Genomic DNA, 17,840 nt, shown 5'->3' with positions numbered 1-17,840 from the left:
TCCCCCCGGCAGGCAGGGGGACGTGGTGGTGTCAGTGATGGGACGGACGCCTGGCTCTGTTTAACACGCTTTTATCCAGTTAGGAAGTCTGCTGTGCCTTTGCCACTCAGCTCTCGTGTGAGTGTGCCAGTGGGGGCTCAGACGGGTATAGGCGACAGGGAAGCCGGTACATCCCGCTGGGTCAAAGGCGCTGCCCGAGGGGGACTGGATTTTAGCCTGCGCGTGAGCAGGTCTCCTTCTCTGTCCCCAGAGTCAGCTCCCCACGAGGACGTGCAGAGGGGGTGCCATGGCGTTATTTTGGCAACTGGGAACACTCTGTGCTCCCGAAGCTCCCAGTGTGGCCGCGGCGAGGCCGTGCCGGGCAGGAGGAGGGCTCCTGCCAGCACTGGGATGCACAGGCTGCCGCATGGCAGGGCAGGGGGTGACTGGCCAGCCCCCCCGGCACATCACAGAGCCTCCCTTCCCACGCTTGTAGGGCACCTACAAGTAAGCAAAAATAACGGCAAGGACGGCCACAGCCCCAACCACCTTGAAGACGAGGGGCATGGCACGGGCCGATGCTTGCTCCTCCACGTGCCGCGTCTGCAGGGGCTTGATGATGCGCTGGTGCTGGGTGAGGATGGCCTCCCTGGCGCCGGCCCACTGGCCCGGGCCCCGCAGGCGGTACTGGTACGGCGTGCAGGGCCCAAAGGCCACCTCCAGCGCCAGCTTGGGGTCGGTGAGGAAGAGGGTGAGCAGGTTGGGCTTGACCCCCACCTGGCAGGCGAGCTCGTCCATGTAGGGGATGTAATCCACCTGGATGGTGTGCCGCTGGCTCTTCACGTACCTGCGGGCAGGGAGGGCAGGACGGTGCTGGCAGCAGAGCCGGGAGCCGTCCCGTGTACCGGCAAGGTGGCATTGGACGGACTGCCATGGGGAAGGAGCAGCGGGGTGGGGGTCGTGTGGCCGAGCGTATCCCTGCTGTGTTGGCATGGCCAGACATGCCGGGATGCAGCCACAGGACAGGCCGAGTGACCACGAGCAGCTGTGCCCAAAACGTCCCCCTCCCTGTTCCCGGCAGGGTCTTACTGTTTTGCCATCGCTTCTCTCTTCTGCTTGATGTCAGCTTCCATGTCGTGCCGCGGGGGCAGCTTGTTCAGCCCTAGGGAGGACAAGCCACAGCACGGGGTTGCTACACCCCGCTGGCAAGAGTGGCCGCAGCGGTGCTGCCCTTGCCTGGGTGCTGTGCCCCCGTCGGAACCACTGTGGTGGGTGGTCTGGCACCCGAGGCATGTCTGAGCTCCTTGGGATGGGAAGGAGCAGCCCGTGGGGCTCAGGGTACGGCTGTCCCTGTGCCACTCACCACAGTGGCTGCAAGGTGGCCATGCCACTGCCTGCAGCCAGGATGGCCCAGCCGGATGCTGTCTCCCAAACATGGCCGGGCACCATTTGCCCCGGCTCCAGAGGAGCAGCCACAGAGGGGGTTTGCCTCACTTACCCTTGAAGACACGCGTGGCCCAGCGACACTGGAGCTCAGAGATGGGCATGATGGCACCCAGGGGCTGGACGAGGCCAATGAAAGCCAGTGTCGGCTTCTCCAGGTCAGGGAGGAACATGAATTTGTAGAGAGGGATCTGGTTCTCCACCACCTTCACACAGCCCTCGAGGAAAGGGAAGGAGAAGCTGTATCCCGTGGCGAAGACCACGGCATCGATGTCTTCCCTGGTGCCGTCCTCGAAGATGGCAGATGTCTCTGTGAACTCCTGGACGTTTGGCTTCACCAGCACCTTGCCCGAAATGATGCGGTTGGGCAGGTCATCATTGACAGTTGGGTGCTGGTCAATGATCCTGGAAGGGACAAGGAGCTGTCAGGGCAGTGGGCTGGGGTGTCTCTGCTCCATGTCCTGCTCCAGCCACTGCTCCCTGCTCTGGGGATGCTCATCCCCAGGGATGCTCATTGTCAGTGTGGCTGGTCCCCCAGTGATGCTTGGCAGCTACTGCTGCACTGGTGCCACCAAGGGTCTCTGGAAGCGGTAGTGGCGGCTCCCTCGAGCATTGCCAAGGGACAGCACAGCTCTTAACTGAGTTTCCAGAGCTGGTGCCTTGGCTGCAGCCTAGGCACAGGGAGCGTGGAAATGGCCGAGCAGGGCTGGACACTGGGGGAGGCGGAGGGTCCCTCCTGGGCAGGGGGAGCATTTGCTGGCACCTGTGCTTTGGCTTCAGGCCGTAGTGCGAGTGGTCGAATCTGGCGTTCACCCGCTTCTCTGCGTAGTCGCACACCATGGACGTGCTCAGCACCTTCTTCAGGAATGTCTTCATGCGGGTGGTGAAGATGATGTCAATGGGGTAGCCCCGATCTCCAACACGGTTGAAGATCCACGCGCCCCGGCGGGTGCTGAGGAAGACCTGGGCAGGGAGGTAAGCATTGCCTCCTGAAGGCTGTGGCGGTCTGGGGAGCTGCCCTGGGGGGGACATGTCCTTGCCCCGAGATCGCCCCTCTTCGTGCTGCCCAGGCGCTGGGCGAAGACCCGCATGGCAGAGGGAGCCGGTGGTCGGCACCTAGCAGGGAGAGGGAGGGAAGAGCCGCAGGGGCAGCCCCAGCCGGGGGCTCGGGGCTGGAAACCGGGGTATCCATAGAGATCGAGTCTTGACTGCCACCACTGCCTGGGGGTGGGGTTGGCGGCTCCCGGCACTGCCAAATGCAGTGAGTGCCAGGACGGGGCAGCGGCTGTGCCAGCGCCTTGGTCCTGGGGTCCTTGTGGAGCCGCAGTGTCCCACAGGGGGCTGCCCTGCCCACCGGCACCCCGCTCCTGCTGCTCACTTGCTTGGCTGTTTGGCTGATCTCCACGGCCAGGTCCGACCCCGAATTCCCAATCCCGATGACAACCACCGTCTTGTCTGTGAAATCCCGAGCGTCCTTGTAGTCTCGGCTGTGGAGGTAGTGGCCCTTGAACTTCTCAATTCCTGTGGGCAGGGAGGAGGGATGCTTGGCTTGCTGGCGCTGGGCGGGAGGATCACCTCCCCAAGAACTGAAGTGGGGACGCTCCCTGTTCCCTACAGACCCCTCCTGGGGAGCTTGGGAGCGCTCCTGGGGTCAAAGCAAGACAGGGAAATGCTGGGGCCAGGAGGAAGAGCATCAGGGAGAATAGGGACTGCCACGGCCGTGTTTTCTGGGGTCTTTCCTCCTGCCGGGGTGCGGGGCGGTACCTGGGAAGGTGCTCAGCGGGAGGTGTGCCTCGGTGTGGTGCCCGGTGCACACCAGCACGGCGTCGAAGACGGCCGCCTCCTGCTTCCCCTCGCTCTCCGTCACCACCTCCCACTGGCCCGTGGCGGCGAAGTCGGGGCGCTTGGACACGCGGCACACGCTGGTCTGGGTGCGGGGGGAGCGGGCGTCAGGCACCCTGCGCCCCCCGGCCCCACTGCCACCACCCCCCGGGCCCCCAGGCTCTCACCCTGAAGCGGACGTGGTGGAGCAGGTCGAAGTGCTGGGCGTACATGCGGAAGTACTCCATGATCTTGGAGTTGTGCATGTAGTTGGGGAAGTCGTCGGGGATGGGGAAGTCACTGAAGCACATCATCTCCTTGGAGGTGTTGATGATGACGGAGCGGTAGATGCTGGCGCGGCCCTCCTCGGGGTGCTCCTGCGGGAGTGGGGCACGGCTCGGCGCTGGCCGGGCACAGTGATGGGGGGGGATGGCCTGGGCTGATTTGGTGGCCCTTTGCGTGGAGCCCCTGCCCTCAGCCTCACCCCCAGGATCCCGCCATGGCCTGCTGCGTGCCACCCCACCAGCCACCACTGATCCCCGTCTGCCACGGTGCTGACCTGCAGCAGGACGCGTGGCTGGCAGGGTTTACCTCAAACCTCCAGAGCCCTCCGATGTCCCCGGTCCTCTCGAAGCAGACGGGCTCCAGCCCCTCTTGCAGGCAGGCTTTGATGGCGCACAGCCCGCTGCTGCCCCCGCCGATGATGGCCACCCTCTTCGCCATGCTGCCCTCCACCACCGCGTCTCTGCCTGGGGATGGTGCTGGAGAGCGGGGCTGAGGGGTGCAGCTGTGTCAAATTTTGGCACTGTGCACCAAAGAGGTCCCAAGCTGAGAGACAGCCCCCCAAAAAGTTTGTCCGGGGCTGCGAGGCAACTGCAGTCCCCCCCCGGCAGGGACCTGCACCGTCGCAGTGTTGCCTCTGGACGCCACGGGGGAGAAATGGTCCTGAGTGCCAGGGCGCCTCGAAATCTCCCTGCCCACGCCCCGTCCCGGTGATGGAGGTGTGCCAGTGTGCCGTGCCCTGCCGCGGGGACCCATGGCTCCCTCCCAGGTGGGCGACGGCCCGTCCGCCTGCCCTTTGCCCTCTCCCTTCCCCGGCGAGACGCCTGTCGTGCTGCCCCGGTGCCGGCTGCGTGGTGGGAGCCCTGAACCGACCTGCGGCTGTGGGAGCAGGAGCCCGGGGAAGGCCGGCGGCAGGCCAGGAGCAGTGCGAGGGTCTCCACCGGGTTGCCCTGACCCGTGACGCGGGACGGCGGCCTGGCTTTATGGTGCGTGGCGGCGGCGAGCGGGGCCTCCCCCTCCGTCACTGTCACTCCTCCCATGGCGCCCGGGAGAGGAAGCCAGCACCGGGCTGGCTCCCGGCTGCCTGCTCGGCTTTTCTGGCAGCGGCTCTCACCACAGCCTCGGACAGCGGGGTAAGGAGCCGTCCCAGGCGCCTTGCTGGGACCCCCCCCGTGCAGGGACACTGTAGGGACATGGGGCTGCAGGAGAGGCAGGGACGCAGCTGGTCCCCGTGGCGTGCATGCCGGGTAAAAAAACACTGCCCTGAACTTTTACCTCCGGGGTTACCAGGATCAGCCCAACCCTGTTTATGCTGGTACCAGGGGGCACACATGGCTCTGGCTGCTCCGGTGGCACTCGGCACCACATCGCCCATGTCCCCAGTGCGCCTGGGCTGGGCATGTCAGCACAGTGTCCCCATAGCCGCGGCTCCCTCCCGGGCCATGGGAGTCTCGGGGCCAGCGGGACCCCGGTGCAAGGAGCACTGCGCTGCTAGCGTGTCATCAGTGCTGGGGCGGTGGGATTGGTTAGGAAAAGGCTGTCCGCGGCAGCTGGAGGCACAGACCAGGCGGCTCCAGAGCACGCCACTGGCTGCTGGCACACTCTCAGCCAGACAGCCCCTGGGGCTGCAGGGGAAATCTGCTCTCCTGTGTCTGGGGAGCTTTGCCCCAGAGCTGAGCAAGGCGCAGGGCTGCGGAGGGGCCACGCTCTGCAGCTGGAATGGTTTTAACCTTCTAAAACTCATGGTATGTTTGCAGTGAGTGTAATAAAGCTCTTCCTGTCCCTCGCTGTTGGCAAGGGCTGTTCTCTGCCCAGGGCAGAGGTGCCGAGCTACCAACCCACACTCTGTGCCTGTCAAAAAGCATCAAAAGCGTCTCTTACCAGGCAGGGAGATCGGCCTGGGGATGGCGAGTAGGCAGCGCTGGCAGTGCTACCTCCCTGCTCCGCTCTCAGCCGGCTTCTGGCTCTGTTGCAAGCCCTGCGCAGACTGCCCAAGGGCGATAGGTCCAGGAGGCTTCTCCCAGCTCTCAACCCCACCGCTGTCCTATGAAATCTCTGTGCAGGTTGCCTTCGAATTTGCCCTTCTCCCTTGATGGCTATGAGACGCTGCACAGCCCTGGACTTTGCCCCCGCTGTGCTTGGGCTCATGGCCCAGCTGAACCACGCCATCAGGCACAGGGGACTGTGGGAGTGCACCGGGGTCAAGCCATGGCATTTCGGTCAAGACCAGCTTGTCGATGTCCACGGGAAAGCCACAGTCCCCCAGGATGGACAGTGTGGTGGGCAGTGCATGCTGACATGTCTGCTCAGGGCTTCCACAGTGGGCAGAGGTGCTGTGGGACAAGCCAAGCAGAAAGCACCACTCTCCTCCTTCCTATCAGCCAGCTGGCACTTGTGCTTGGAGGAGCAGTGACAAGCACAAGAGTCCAAAGGTCTCGCTGGCAGAGGTGGGGAGAAGCAGAGCAGAGGTGAGAGGGCGGCAGGGCAGCCTGTGACCCAGTAGGGCTGTGCACTGGTGCTGGTGGGTGCCACCAAGCAGCTCGTGGGTGGTCCTGCAAGTGAGCCGGGAGCAACTTTGGGGACATGTGGGAACAAACCACAGATGCAGAATTGCTGCCGTACTCCTCTGTGGCCTGGAGAGGAAGACTCCACTGGCTGTAAGAACCACTTGGATGAAAAGCACCCCATGTTTGGGAAAAAGTAGAGCTAAGATGTTTTGCCACAGCTCACAAGCCCTGATCACCCCAAACCCTGACCGCACCAGAGCGTGCTGTCTGCCTGTGATCCCCCAGCCACCGCAGAGCTTGTCTCTGCCTTGGGCCAGGAGGGCTGGCCGGGGTGGGCCAGTGCTGCCGTGCACAGGCTGGACTGGCCCAGCCGGCTGCCAGGCATGTGGTGCAACCCAGGGGATTTTATTTTTGGTCACTGGAGTGCAAACCCACAGCCGGTAGCTTCACTGGCTCACCATGCCGGTGGGTCAGGGCTCAGCTCTGGGGGAACCTTGTCATGTCATCGCTTTCCTTTCAGCCCCTGTATAACTGACGGTGGGTGACAGGCAGAGGTGGGGAGCTTGTACCAGCGGCCCTCAGGCTGCTCCTGCACACTTCACCCAGAGGAACAGCACACTTAAACACTGCCTGGTTCTAATACGACTTAATCTGTGCTTTCCAGGGCCTGAGTGCACTAATAGACCTTAACAGCCATGACCAGCCTCACCTGAGCCCAATCCTCCCCACCCACATGCCTGGAGCACTATTTAAGCTCAGTCCAGAGCCTCCTTTCTCTCCCTCTCTGGCTGTGGTCCCTCTTGATGTGGATCCTGCGCTCTTCTGGCTCAGCCCCATCTCATTACAGAGGCTCTTCACAGTCCCCTCCTGCCAAGGACAAGCAGTCCTCTGGGGGAAAATAGGCTGCCAGGACCAACAGTGCCAGGGTAGGAGAGCCAGCCTCCTCAGAGCGAGCACAGGGAGCCATAGCGGTGGTTGGCAGAGCCAGGGCCTCTCACTGCAAGCGCCGCAGGTAAGGCTCAGTCCGGGGGCTGCTCAGCAGCCTGGGTGAGGGTGTACTGCTAGCCTGGGCTACGGGGAAGGGGCTTACTCTGCTGTATGCTGCCAGCAGCACTGGTCATGTGCTGACAAACATGAATTGCTGTGAATGTACTGTACCCCCTGGGAGACTGAAAACCCTGTGGAGGGGGAAAAGGAACTGTGGAGGGGGAAAAGGAGCTGTGGAGGAGCACAAGGGCTTCAGGAGCAGGCTGCTGCTGGGAGCTGCCTCCCCAGTTACTTCCTCTCTTGGAGGTGGCACGAATAGACCAAACCCCCAGTTGCACCGCTCTTTCCCCACGGCACTGGGAGCCAGGTGCTTGTGTCCTTGTTGGCTGAGATCTGGTCTCAGTGCAGTGGTTAAATCAAGAGCAATAGGGAAGAAACACACTGCTTAGGAAGGCAGAGCTCTTTATAAACCCGAGGACAGAGCCCAGTGAGTCCCCGCCAGGCAGACATCATGGAGCAGGCTGTGCAGGGCATGCTTACGACAGCAACACAATCAGTGTATTTACAGCATACAGATAAACGGGTGATCGCAGACCAATCTCTGCAAAGCCACAGCTACCACGTACACCACAGGCTAACGCAACAAGTGCCCAGCAAGGGCGTGCCGATTCACAGTATCAGCAGTGAGCTGCCAGATGAATGTGCTGAGCCCTTCCTGGGCTCTGCAGAAACTGGTTTTTAATGGGAGAACAGTCAGTGCAGCTGCTTGGTCAGTGCACGCCCTGCCTGACCACCCACCAGGAGGGCAAGACAGCACCAAATGTCTAAGCGTGGGCCCAAGAGCCTGCAGCACCGCTAGTGTTAAAGTCTTCGCTGGATAGATGGGGTGTAGGATGTGAGTTCAAGTCCCAGTATCCCCTCCCTGTGTGCGCTTAGAAAACCAGGTGTGTGCTCCTTCCTTTGAGAGGGACCCAGCCATCAATGGCTCCAGAGCGCAAAGAGGGCAGGCGCGCTGAGCGGGGACAGCCAGCAGTACTCCACCACGCCGTACAGCGCGTAGCCCAGCAGCAAACCAAAGAGCACGTCCGTCACGTTGTGCCTGCCCAGCATGACCCTTGAAACACCGACGATGAGAGCCCAGAGCACCACAAGGACCCGCAGTGGGACGGCGAGCACCAGGTGGTGCAGAACGAAGCGGCAGACGAGGGCGGCTCTGGTGGCGTGGCCTGACGGAAAGGAGTACTTGTCCACCGAGATGGTGACAAACATGTCCATCTTGTTGTGGGTGGGCCGCCGCCGCTTGACGAGCCCTTTCACCACTGCCACCAGCACAAGATCCAGCAGCAACGCTAGGAGACAGTAACTGAGTGAGTAAGGCTTGGTTTTGGGGTTTTTTTGTTTTGTTTCACCCCCCCCCCCCCTTCATGGAAAACAAGGCAAGAATCAAAGCAAAGCCATTAGCTAAGAAAGCAAGTGCAAAGGCTGCTAAAAGGCTAAAGGCTGTTGTGGTAGAAGTCACAGAAGTGTTCAGCCAGTATTTGGCAAGAGCAGCTTCTCATGTAGGGCAGAGGGTGCCTTCTCTGTCCCCGTTAGCTCAGCTAGCGCAGCGCTCACAGTCAGGGCTACTTCTTACAAGGACGTCTCATGAGAGACTGACTTCTGCTTGTCCTAAGGGTTGTTTCTGGACACCAAATCTTTCCGTCACTTCATTCCCTTTGGTTAATCATTTAAGAACAAATATTTTTTTTTCCACATGTAAACCTAGTTCAATTGCTTTTTCTCTTTTTATATATGGTTTGGGAGATCCAGCTTGGACATTAGGGAACACTCCTTTCCCATGTGGGTGCTGCAACCCTGGGACAGGGCCCCAGAGAGGTGGGTGGCTCTGGCCCAGAGTGCTGAGGGCTGGACAAGCCCCTGGTGCTGGGACTGACCTCCTTGGAGCAGAGGTTAGGTTAGAGGCCTCCAGGTCCCTTCCCACAGTTCTGCTGTGGGACTGTCATTTAACCATGTGCTGCTAGATGAAAAAGATGCACAAACCCATATGTTTCCCACCAAGCAAATTTCAATTCAAGTGATAAGTGTGAGATACTAATTATTTGCAACTTAATAAAAAAGTAAGAACTAGGAACCTGAAAAGCTCTGTTGCTCTGGAGCTACTACAGCTTCTAAATGGGCAAAAATGAAGAATCTAAGTATACTTAATAGGATGCTACAGGAGGAATATTACACAACACAAGATTAAAATGCAAGCTTTAAATCAAGTTTCTTCACTGGCTGATACAGATCAATCCATGCAGGTACTGACTGCAAGGAGCCTAAGGGTGCAGGTGTCTGTGTGCCAGAGCACCTTTTCAGGGAGCTGGCTGGTGTCTCAACACTGAACAGCTGCACCTGGAACGTGAAGTTCTGATAAGCTGAAAAACTAAAAGAGAGTTCCGCTCCCTGGAAGTTTTGTGTAACTGCAGGAGCAGTTTAGCTGTAAGGGGTTTCACAGTGTGTGGTTGGAGCTGTGACAGATGAGCCATACCCATGCCACCATGCCCTCCTGCTGCAAGGCTACTCCCCCTGGTACCAGGCACTCCCGATGAGCCTCCCCCAATTCCTCGAAATCAGCTGGCTCTCTCGGAGCTGTTGGAAGCCGAGATTTAACCCAGCTCTGTCCCATCCTCCCCAGTCGGCTCCAGCCAGCCCCTGCCTGCAGAGCCCTTTGGTGAGCCCCCGGCCTCACCGAAGAGCAGGTTGAGCAGCACCTCCCTGGTCGCTGAGCTGTCGCTCTGGCAGAGCCCGTAGAAGGTGCCGAGCAGCCAGGGGATGCCGTGCCCCGAAACCTCGATGACCTTCATCAGCGGGCGTGCGCTGCCCCAGGCCGAGCCCTCTCTGGCGCAGACGCCCAGGCGCTTGGAGGCCCAGAGGTCGATGGCGAGCAGGGAGCGGAGGGCGATGCCCAGGAAGGAGGGGTTCAGCTTCATGCAGTCCTCCTCGGGCAGCGGGGCCGCCGCCGAGCTGCCCGACTCCTTACGGCGAGAGGGGCTGTCCGGGGCGCCGGGGCTGCGCTGGCTCACCAGGGACAGGAACTCCGGGCGGCTGCCGCTGCTGCCGGCGCGGCGCTCGCGGCTGCTCCGCGGGCTCGGCATGGCGAGAGGAGGTGGCCTGGGACAGGCGGGGGCCGGTCACCGGCTGCCAGGCCTGCTCTGGCACCGGCACCCGGGCGAGCGTCCCGGGACCCCGCGTGCCATCCCCTGCCCGGGCCTGCTTCTCCCCCCCCCGCACCGTACGGGCCCCGCCCGGCGCCCCCGCCTCCCGCTACCGCACCGCCGGGGCCCACTTCCCCGCTCCCGGTGTGTGCCCGGGACCCCCCCAAGGGCACCCCGCGCCAGCGCTCCCCCCTCACCCCGGTACCAGGCGGCCCCGGTGCCCCCCCGCTTCCTCTTCCGCCGCCCCCCGTGACGCAGCCGGTTGCCATGGAGCCAGGACGCCCCCCGCCCCGCCCCGGGGAGGAGCTGCGGCGCCCCCTGGTGGCGGGGAGGTCCCACCCGCCGCGCCCCGGGGCGGGGATCCATGGGCGCGCCCCGCCTTCGCCGCCCCCCGCACACGTGCCCGCCCCGGCCGGCGTACGGCAGCCGGCGAGGGCCTCAAGAGGCGCGGCGGCGGCGCCTTCGCCCTGCCGGCGCCGGTGCGGGCGCCGGTGCGCGGGCGGCGATGCGCGGCGGGCGGGCGGCAGCGGCCGCGGCGGGGGGACGGGCCGCCCCCCCGGCCCCGCGGCTCGGCGGCGGCGGGTGACGGCGGCTCGGCGGCGGCGATGGGGTGCCTGCAGAGCGTGGCCTGCAAGGCGCGGGTGCGTCGGGAGCAGATCGTGGTGTCGGACGTGTCGGCCACCATCGAGCCGGCGGCCACCGCCATCGAGGAGAGCTCGCCGGTGGTGCTGCGGTACCGCACGCCCTACTTCCGCGCCTCGGCCCGCGTCCTCATGCCGCCCATCGCCCGGCGGCACACCTGGGTGGTGGGCTGGATCCAGGCCTGCAACCACATGGAGTTCTACAACACCTACAGCGACCTCGGCGTGTGAGCACCGGGGCCGGGGCGGGGGGACGGGACCCCGCACCGGGCACGACACCCTGGCACCGGGGTGGGGTGGGGTGGAGGGACTGGACCCCGCACCGGGCTTGGCACCCTAGCTGCGCTGGGGCAGGAATGGGGACGGGGGGCGCAGAGGCCCTGCGGCGGGCACTGGCTATGGCAGGGGCACCCCCACCCCTGGTGCTGCACCCACAGCCATGCCCAGGCCTCACCCCAGCACCCTCTCTGCCCCTTTCCTCCGCAGCAGGTAGACCTGGCCCCGCAGCTGCCCCTGACCGGGCACCCAGCTCCTCTCGTCCTGCAGCCAGCTCCTGCTCCAGCCCGGTGCCCCGACGCTCGCTTGTTCAAGGGCTTTGCACCTGCTGAACAGCGTTTGTCTTGGGGCCGGGTCGTGAGCGGTGCTGGGGGATTCATCCCCTTGGCTGGTGTTGCAAGGGAGAAGCATTGCTGTGCTTGGCAGAAATGGCGGCTACAAAGCAAGTTTTCCCAAGGCTGAGTGTGCAGGTGATTTGGGGGGACACCGAGGGGCAAAGCTGTTGGCTCTGTCACTGTGAATTCTGCTGCTTGAAAGGGGCGATGCGAGAGGGGGCTGGAGGTGTCCATTCGGCACGGGGTGGCAGGCAGGGCGGCCTGTGTGGGCACCGGGGGAGCAGCGGGTCCTCGTGCTGCCTGCCCACGTCCTCACATCGTGGCAGATTCATTTGCGCATGGCACTGGAGCACTTGGGGACATTGGATCGAGCAGAGGTCACCTCTTGTTGGGGGGATGGCTGGCAGGTGTCCCCAGCCACTTACAGGCAGCTCCAGAGCCCAGATACGTTTGAAGCCAGAGCTCGGACTCAGCAGGAGGTTTCACCAGAGCTCCCCGCTCATAATTGCCACGTGGCGATGGGCTCCCTTGCCGTAGCCGCGCGGCGTTGCTACCATGGTCGTCAGTGGTGTTGCTAACATGGTCGGCAGCCAAGATTTGGGCTGGAATTTCCCCCCCAGCCGTATTGCAGGGTTTTCATCGCACCAGCGGCAGGCATAATTGTGGTGTTTGATTATTGTTCGTGTCTCTGTGCAGGTGCATGTCTTTAGAGGCATAAAAATTGTAGACTTGTGACAGGGGGGGCTGCTGATGGGCTTGGCTGGTGCCATGGTCGCAGTGCTGCAGCTGGTGGATGGGGAAGGCTGTTCTCTGGTGCAGGAGCTGAATTAAGGAGAGGGTGGCCCCAGAGAGACTCAGCAATGAGTTTTGGCCCAGTTGGTTTGGTTGCAGGTTAATTAAAATAGTGTTTTGCTGGCAGAACTGAGGCTTCAGCTAGCCATGACTGGCTCGGTGAAGGAAGTGAAGAAGAATTTGTTCTTGAAGGAGGTCCTTGAGAGCTTGCTGCAGGGAGAGGGTCCCCAACTGCTTGCCTCCGTGTCCCTCCCTCCCTGGCCCTTGCTGGGTGCTGTCGCTGCTTTTTTTCCCTGCTAACCTGGCCTTTCTCTTCCCGTTTGCTAGGTCAAGCTGGGAGCTGCCCGACCTGCGAGAAGGCAGAGTAAAAGCCATCAGCGATTCGGATGGCGTGAGCTACCCCTGGTACGGAAACACCACAGAAACTGTGACCCTGGTCGGGCCCACTAACAAGATCTCCAGGTTCTCGGTGAGCATGAATGACAATTTCTACCCCAGCGTGACGTGGGCTGTCCCTGTGAGCAACAGTAACGTGCCGCTGCTGACCAGGATTAAAAGGGACCAGAGCTTTACCACGTGGCTGGTGGCCATGAACACCACCACCAAGGAAAAGATTATCTTGCAGACTATAAAGTGGAGGATGCGAGTGGACATTGAGGTTGATCCCATGCAGCTGCTGGGGCAGCGGGCACGGCTGGTGGGAAGGACTCAGCAGGAGCAGCCCCGGATCCTCAGCAGGATGGAGCCCATCCCACCAAACGCACTAGTGAAACCCAACGCCAACGATGCCCAAGTCCTCATGTGGAGACCCAAGCGAGGCCAGCCTATAGTCGTGATACCTCCCAAGTAGAGCAGCGCCGGGGAGCACACGCGAGGACCTGGGTGCTGCCAGCCTGCTGCAAACGAACGGGGTTCCTGAGCCAAAGCAGACCTCTTGGGTTCTCCTGCCTTTGTAGCTGTGGCTGGAAACGTGGCTCCTCCTTAGTCAGAAAGAGAGCCTGGCTGGTGCGGAGGTGCGGAAGAGGGATCGCTGAGCTGGAGGATCTCCCAGGAAGCAGAATCAAGTACTTCTAGGAGCTTGTGGCTGGCAAAGAGGCTGTCTGACCTAAACGACTTGCTTTCCTTGCAGGGCAGTGCAAGGAGCATGAGTGCGATCGAACCGTGCCTGTGGCAAATGCTGCTTTCCACCCAGCTGGAGGTAGAAGCGGAGACCATGGCTGCCGGACGCGGAGGGCTCCTGCGGTGACCCTTCCGTCCGGGGCGCGGTGTCCCTGCGGTGTCTATACCTATGCATTTCGGATCGATAATCGGCCCCTCGCCCTGCCCGCTGGGGCTGGGCAGGAGGGCCCGGAGCGGAGCGGGAGCTGGCAGTGCCCGGGTGCTGAGGGAGGGGTTTTCCCCAGCCGAGGGGAAGCGGGACACGTTTTGCATGCGTCTGGGTGTGTTTGGAGTAGTTGTGAGTGTAGGAGATGCCATAGCTCTTTTCAGCCTTGGAGTGAGATCTCAGGGCAGGTTAGATGTCCTTTCGTTTTAAGGTGCACTAAATTATTGCAGTTCCTCAACCTTCCCCCTCCAAATCCCACCGGCCCTTCTCTTATGGAAGCAAAACCGATTCCCAGCCAAGCGAGAAATCGGGAGCGGTGCCTGTTCCCCCAGCCCAGGCGCTCGCCGACGGCGTGGTACCCAAACCAGATCGGGGGTACCCTGAGCCTCGTGCGCTTCCACTGCAGACATAACTCCCTGGTGAGAAGTGGGTGCTTGCTCATTTTCCACGCAGATGCTGGCTCATGTGAAGACCCTCCTCCTCCTCAGCCACCCACGGAGCAGGGCAGCTACCGGCGGGGACGCTGGTGCTGGCGGGGAGGGGACGGTAACTGCCTGGGCTCTGCAGGGATGGGGGTCTCCTCTCCATGGGTCGGAGGCAGGGATGCGAGCAGAGGCTGCGTGGGGCAGGCCAGGGTTTGTGTGGGAAGGAGGAGGCGAGCGTGCTGCCTGCTTGCTTCCTCCTGCTGCTGCAGGTGCTTGGGGGATAACGGGGCTTTATTTGCCTTTCTCCTCGCTCCTGGATGGCTGGCGTTGTCTGGTCCGTGGGGCAGGGCAGCGCTGTGGGCTGCGACCTGCGGTTCTTGACGTCTTGCCCTCGGGGTGCAGCAGAGGTGAAAGCCGTGGCTGCGCTGCTGGTGCCCCAGGTGCTCTGTCGCTCCCGGGCAGACGGTTACAGCTTTGGCTGCTTTCTCCACTCCGTCCTTCGCCCCTGCCTTCGCACCGCAGGAGGTTTGTGCTGCCCTGGGGATGCGGGTGATTCCCGCTGGGAGGGTCCCATCTTCTGTCCCGCTGCCAGGAGAGCCTGGGCAGGGTCGCTGTGTTCGGCACTGCGGTGCAGAGCCTTTCCTGCGGCGTGAGCAGCGCTGCCCTCGGCCCGGCCGTCGGGACGCCTGCGGCTTTGCTCCCCACGGTGTGCTGGCACATCTCCGCGGCATCGCTCTGCAAAGCCTCAGCCACGGCTCGTGCTTTTCCAGGGCGGGATGTGCGCCCCAGTCCCCGCCGGCGAAGGGGCTCCCCAGGCATCTTAGACCAAAAATCCTTGTGAAATCCCCGTGCTACTTATTATTCTCAGTAGTGTTTGCTGCTGATTCATCTCTCTCTGTGTTTTTCCTTTGGGAGCGTTGCATTTTGACGCCTCGACGCACACTTCCCCGTGCCGGGGCCGGCGGTCCTGCTCCTCCCGCTCGGCCTCGTGGCAGGCTGGGAACCTGCTGCTTTCGGTGCCTACGTCTGGGTTTCGCCGGGGGCTACAGCCTTGCGGTGGGAAAGGTTTGGAGGGAGAGGGGGCTCTGAGCTTTGGTTTGCTGTGTTTTCTGGAGCAAAATTTCTACTGGGAGCTTGCTGGCGTGGGAAGGTGTCCCGCTCTTGTGAGACTCTGCCCATGGTTTTGTCCTGGTATGGGATTGACGGCAGCTTTTGTGTCACCGATGTTTCGTTTCTCAAAAAGCGTGTGTGGAGAGGGGTTAGAAACTTTAAATACAATTCTCCGTAATGTCTGGGGGAGGAGGAGGGGTAAGTACCTTTTGGTTTGAAATAAGGCGGATGTATACTTTTGACCCAGGGGGACAGAAACGTCTCTGGCAGCATTGGAGCTAAGAAGCCAGAGGAAGGGGTTCCCCAACAAACGGGGAGCCCTGAGATGGGCTCCCTGCTGGGAGAGGATGCTCTGTCCAGAGGGTCTGCGCGAGCCAGCTCCCCAAAACCCGCGGGGAAGGGCCGGGGCTGCGCTCGGGGGCTGTGTGCCAGCCTCAGACCAGGGAGCTGGTGCGGTGCTGCCGGCTGGCTGGGGGAGCAGGGGTGCTGGTGCAGGGATGCTGTGGAATTCATTGCCATCTTTTGGGATGTGCTGGCTGGCCAGAGCCTCGGCACATCGTCTGCCGTGACACTGAGACAGCAGAGGGTGCCGTTTCTGTCCATGCGTGTCTGTGATGTCCCCAGAGAGGTGCTTGGTGCTGCTTGGTGCTGCCTGGTGCCGGTGTTGGGCTCAGTGCCTGACTGTAGCCATGTCCCTGCGCTCCCAGGGCTGCCCCAGCCTGCAGGCAGGCTCTGGCTGAGCCCCGGGGCCATGCCTGTGTTCACCCCTCCGGGCTGCCGTGCCCGCTCCTTCACCGACAGCTGGATTTGATGCACTTAACTGGGTTTGATACGTGGGTTGTCTTCGTGGGCATTTCCCCGTTAAAAAAAGTTTGCAAAAATTGTTTGCAAAAAAACCTTTTTTTGCAGGCATTTTTCATGTTTGCAAAGGGTGCGTGTTCACGCTTGAGTGGAGGTGCTGGGTGAGCGCCTGCCCGAGCTCGGTAGCCCTGAGCAGTGAAGCCTGGGTACAGGGCTCAGGATGCTCAAGAAAGGGGAAGGGAGGGAGGCAGCGGGTGAGAGCTCCCGTGTGCGAGGCCGGGTCCGGCTCACGTCCCCGTGGCCTGCAGCCGTACTGATGGGGATCCCGAGCGGGAGCCCCAGCTGCAGAGCCCACACCAGGGCCGAGCACCCGGACCCCCGGGCTCGGTTGCCCAGCCGCCCCGCGGGATGCCTTCCCTGCGCCCCCCTTTCGCACCAGCACCCCGTTATCTCAGGGAGGGGCAGGTCATGGAAATGCCCACCCGCACGCTGCCCTTGCCCTGAGCCTCGGGGTGCCCCTTCCCCTCCGTCCCCGTCCTCGGGTCACTTATTTATTTATTTATTTATCTATTTATTTATGTATTTATTTATTTAAGTTATTTATTGGTATTTATTGATGGCTGGAAATCGAGGGGGTCATTTCTGCTGCACGGTGGGGGCAGCTGGGTCCCCCCCCCACCCAGCCCCCTGCGTTTTGGGGTGCTGCCGCGTGTTTGGGAGTGCCGCTGGGGAAGGATGCTGGCGGGCCCCCGCGCTCCCGTCCCCTTTTGGAGCCAGGAGGGAGAAAGGAAGGGGGATCATGTGGGTGCCTGCAGGGAGGACACCCCGTGCCCGTCCCCTTCCCACAGAAGATCGAAGCCTCTGTGCCACCGCTCCAGGCCGTGCGCTCCCTCCCGTGCCCGTCCGTATTTATTGGCCTGGCTTCCCGGCGTTTCTCCGTTCGGCTCCCGCTGGATTTGCTGTTGCCAATTCCCGGAGATGGTGAGAAGAGCCAGGACGTGCGGGCGTCGCCATGGAGAAGAGACCAAACCAGGTATTCTGCTGCCACGTGGGGAAAATCAGAAGGAGAAGAGGAAAGCTGGTTTTGCAGAGTGCCTTAAACACAAATGACTTTACCGAGTAGGGGGCTTGGACTTCTGTCTCTGGATGTTATTACCAACTCGAACAAATGTTGCATTTCACTTCTCTGGGATTAAAAGAAAACCACTCGAGCTGTACTGGAACCAAACCCTGTGTTTGCTTGAGTCCCTCGGGCTGGCTCGCACCTCTGGGGCCATGGCGGCGCGGGGGGAGCAGGCAGGAATTCGTGGGCTTTCGGCTGTCAGGCTGGCTCAGCGGTGGGACCAGCAGCTGCCCCTGCCGGCTTTAAGCCCCTGGGTCTGGTGATGGGACCCGTTCCCCCTTGTCCTGACTTGCAGGTGGCTTCTCTGGTGTCCCAGAGAGGTTGAGCTCACCCTGCAGTGCCCCTTCCCTGGGGATGCTCAGTGCAGCCTGTTTGCCCAAAGCTCGCCGTGGGGGCCGTGTCCTCAAGCTTCCAGAAAATCGGGCAGTCGGTTGGAGAGCTCTGGGCGGGGGGCAGGCAGCCCTTTTTCCCTTGGAAACCAGATCAAGGCGAGGGCTGTGTGCCGAGGGAACAGCAAGAAACCCAGGAGCTTGTGCAGCCCAGCCGTGGGGAACGAGGGAAGCTGCCAAGCTTGGTAAGGCTGAAAAACTACCCAGAAAAGAGATGCTTCCCCTTTGACATTGCAGATCCCCCTCCCACTTCTTGCAGAGTGAAAGAGGGGGAACAAAAGTCAACCCAGAGACCAGGTGTTTTTATCTTCTAGTAAAAATAATACATGGGGATAATGCAGAATTTCATAACAAAGGTTCATTTAAAAGTCATTTGGGGAAAAATATTCACTGTATAGGTCCTGAAGG

General features: G+C 61.7%; 3 protein-coding genes across 3 annotated transcripts; 1 reads left to right on the top strand and 2 right to left on the bottom strand.

Annotated features, from left to right (window-relative positions):
• Positions 1–55: 55 nt before the first annotated feature.
• LOC137672530 (flavin-containing monooxygenase 5-like) lies at positions 56–4,551 on the bottom strand. Its single transcript, XM_068416784.1, has 9 exons — positions 4,399–4,551; positions 3,835–4,017; positions 3,432–3,620; positions 3,187–3,349; positions 2,801–2,943; positions 2,186–2,385; positions 1,478–1,827; positions 1,069–1,141; positions 56–826 (listed from the first exon to the last, which is right to left on the bottom strand). Exons 2-9 carry the CDS (start codon positions 3,964–3,966, stop codon positions 481–483), a joined length of 1,596 nt encoding a protein of 531 aa, XP_068272885.1. The 5' UTR covers positions 3,967–4,017; positions 4,399–4,551; the 3' UTR covers positions 56–480.
• Positions 4,552–7,495: 2,944 nt separating this feature from the next.
• Positions 7,496–10,460, bottom strand: PLPP6 (phospholipid phosphatase 6). The gene is made up of 3 exons (XM_068416961.1): positions 10,414–10,460; positions 9,751–10,172; positions 7,496–8,368 (listed from the first exon to the last, which is right to left on the bottom strand). Exons 2-3 carry the CDS (start codon positions 10,154–10,156, stop codon positions 7,998–8,000), a joined length of 777 nt encoding a protein of 258 aa, XP_068273062.1. The 5' UTR covers positions 10,157–10,172; positions 10,414–10,460; the 3' UTR covers positions 7,496–7,997.
• A 361-nt stretch (positions 10,461–10,821) lies between these two features.
• Positions 10,822–17,136, top strand: FAM78B (family with sequence similarity 78 member B). Its single transcript, XM_068416896.1, has 2 exons — positions 10,822–11,084; positions 12,588–17,136. Exons 1-2 carry the CDS (start codon positions 10,822–10,824, stop codon positions 13,108–13,110), a joined length of 786 nt encoding a protein of 261 aa, XP_068272997.1. The 3' UTR covers positions 13,111–17,136.
• Positions 17,137–17,840: the final 704 nt, after the last annotated feature.

This window comes from Nyctibius grandis, chromosome 21, assembly GCF_013368605.1.
Source record: "Nyctibius grandis isolate bNycGra1 chromosome 21, bNycGra1.pri, whole genome shotgun sequence".
NCBI classification, from domain to species: domain Eukaryota; kingdom Metazoa; phylum Chordata; class Aves; order Nyctibiiformes; family Nyctibiidae; genus Nyctibius; species Nyctibius grandis.
The sequence above is the reverse complement of the archived record's forward strand: the minus strand, read 5'-3'. Positions and strand labels throughout refer to the sequence as shown.

Bases quoted from the DNA above. Each gene is read 5' to 3' on its own strand.
- PLPP6 (XM_068416961.1), bottom strand. From the start codon at position 10,156: ATGCCGAGCCCGCGGAGCAGCCGCGAGCGCCGCGCCGGCAGCAGCGGC. The intron at 8,369-9,750 runs GTGAGGCCGGGG...ACTGTCTCCTAG, and splicing joins GCTGCTCAACCTGCTCTTCG to CGTTGCTGCTGGATCTTGTG.
- FAM78B (XM_068416896.1), top strand. From the start codon at position 10,822: ATGGGGTGCCTGCAGAGCGTGGCCTGCAAGGCGCGGGTGCGTCGGGAG. The intron at 11,085-12,587 runs GTGAGCACCGGG...CCCGTTTGCTAG, and splicing joins ACCTACAGCGACCTCGGCGT to GTCAAGCTGGGAGCTGCCCG.
- LOC137672530 (XM_068416784.1), bottom strand. From the start codon at position 3,966: ATGGCGAAGAGGGTGGCCATCATCGGCGGGGGCAGCAGCGGGCTGTGC. The intron at 2,944-3,186 runs GTACCGCCCCGC...CCCTGCCCACAG, and splicing joins CCCGCTGAGCACCTTCCCAG to GAATTGAGAAGTTCAAGGGC. The intron at 2,386-2,800 runs GTGAGCAGCAGG...CTCCCTGCCCAG, and splicing joins TCAGCCAAACAGCCAAGCAA to GTCTTCCTCAGCACCCGCCG.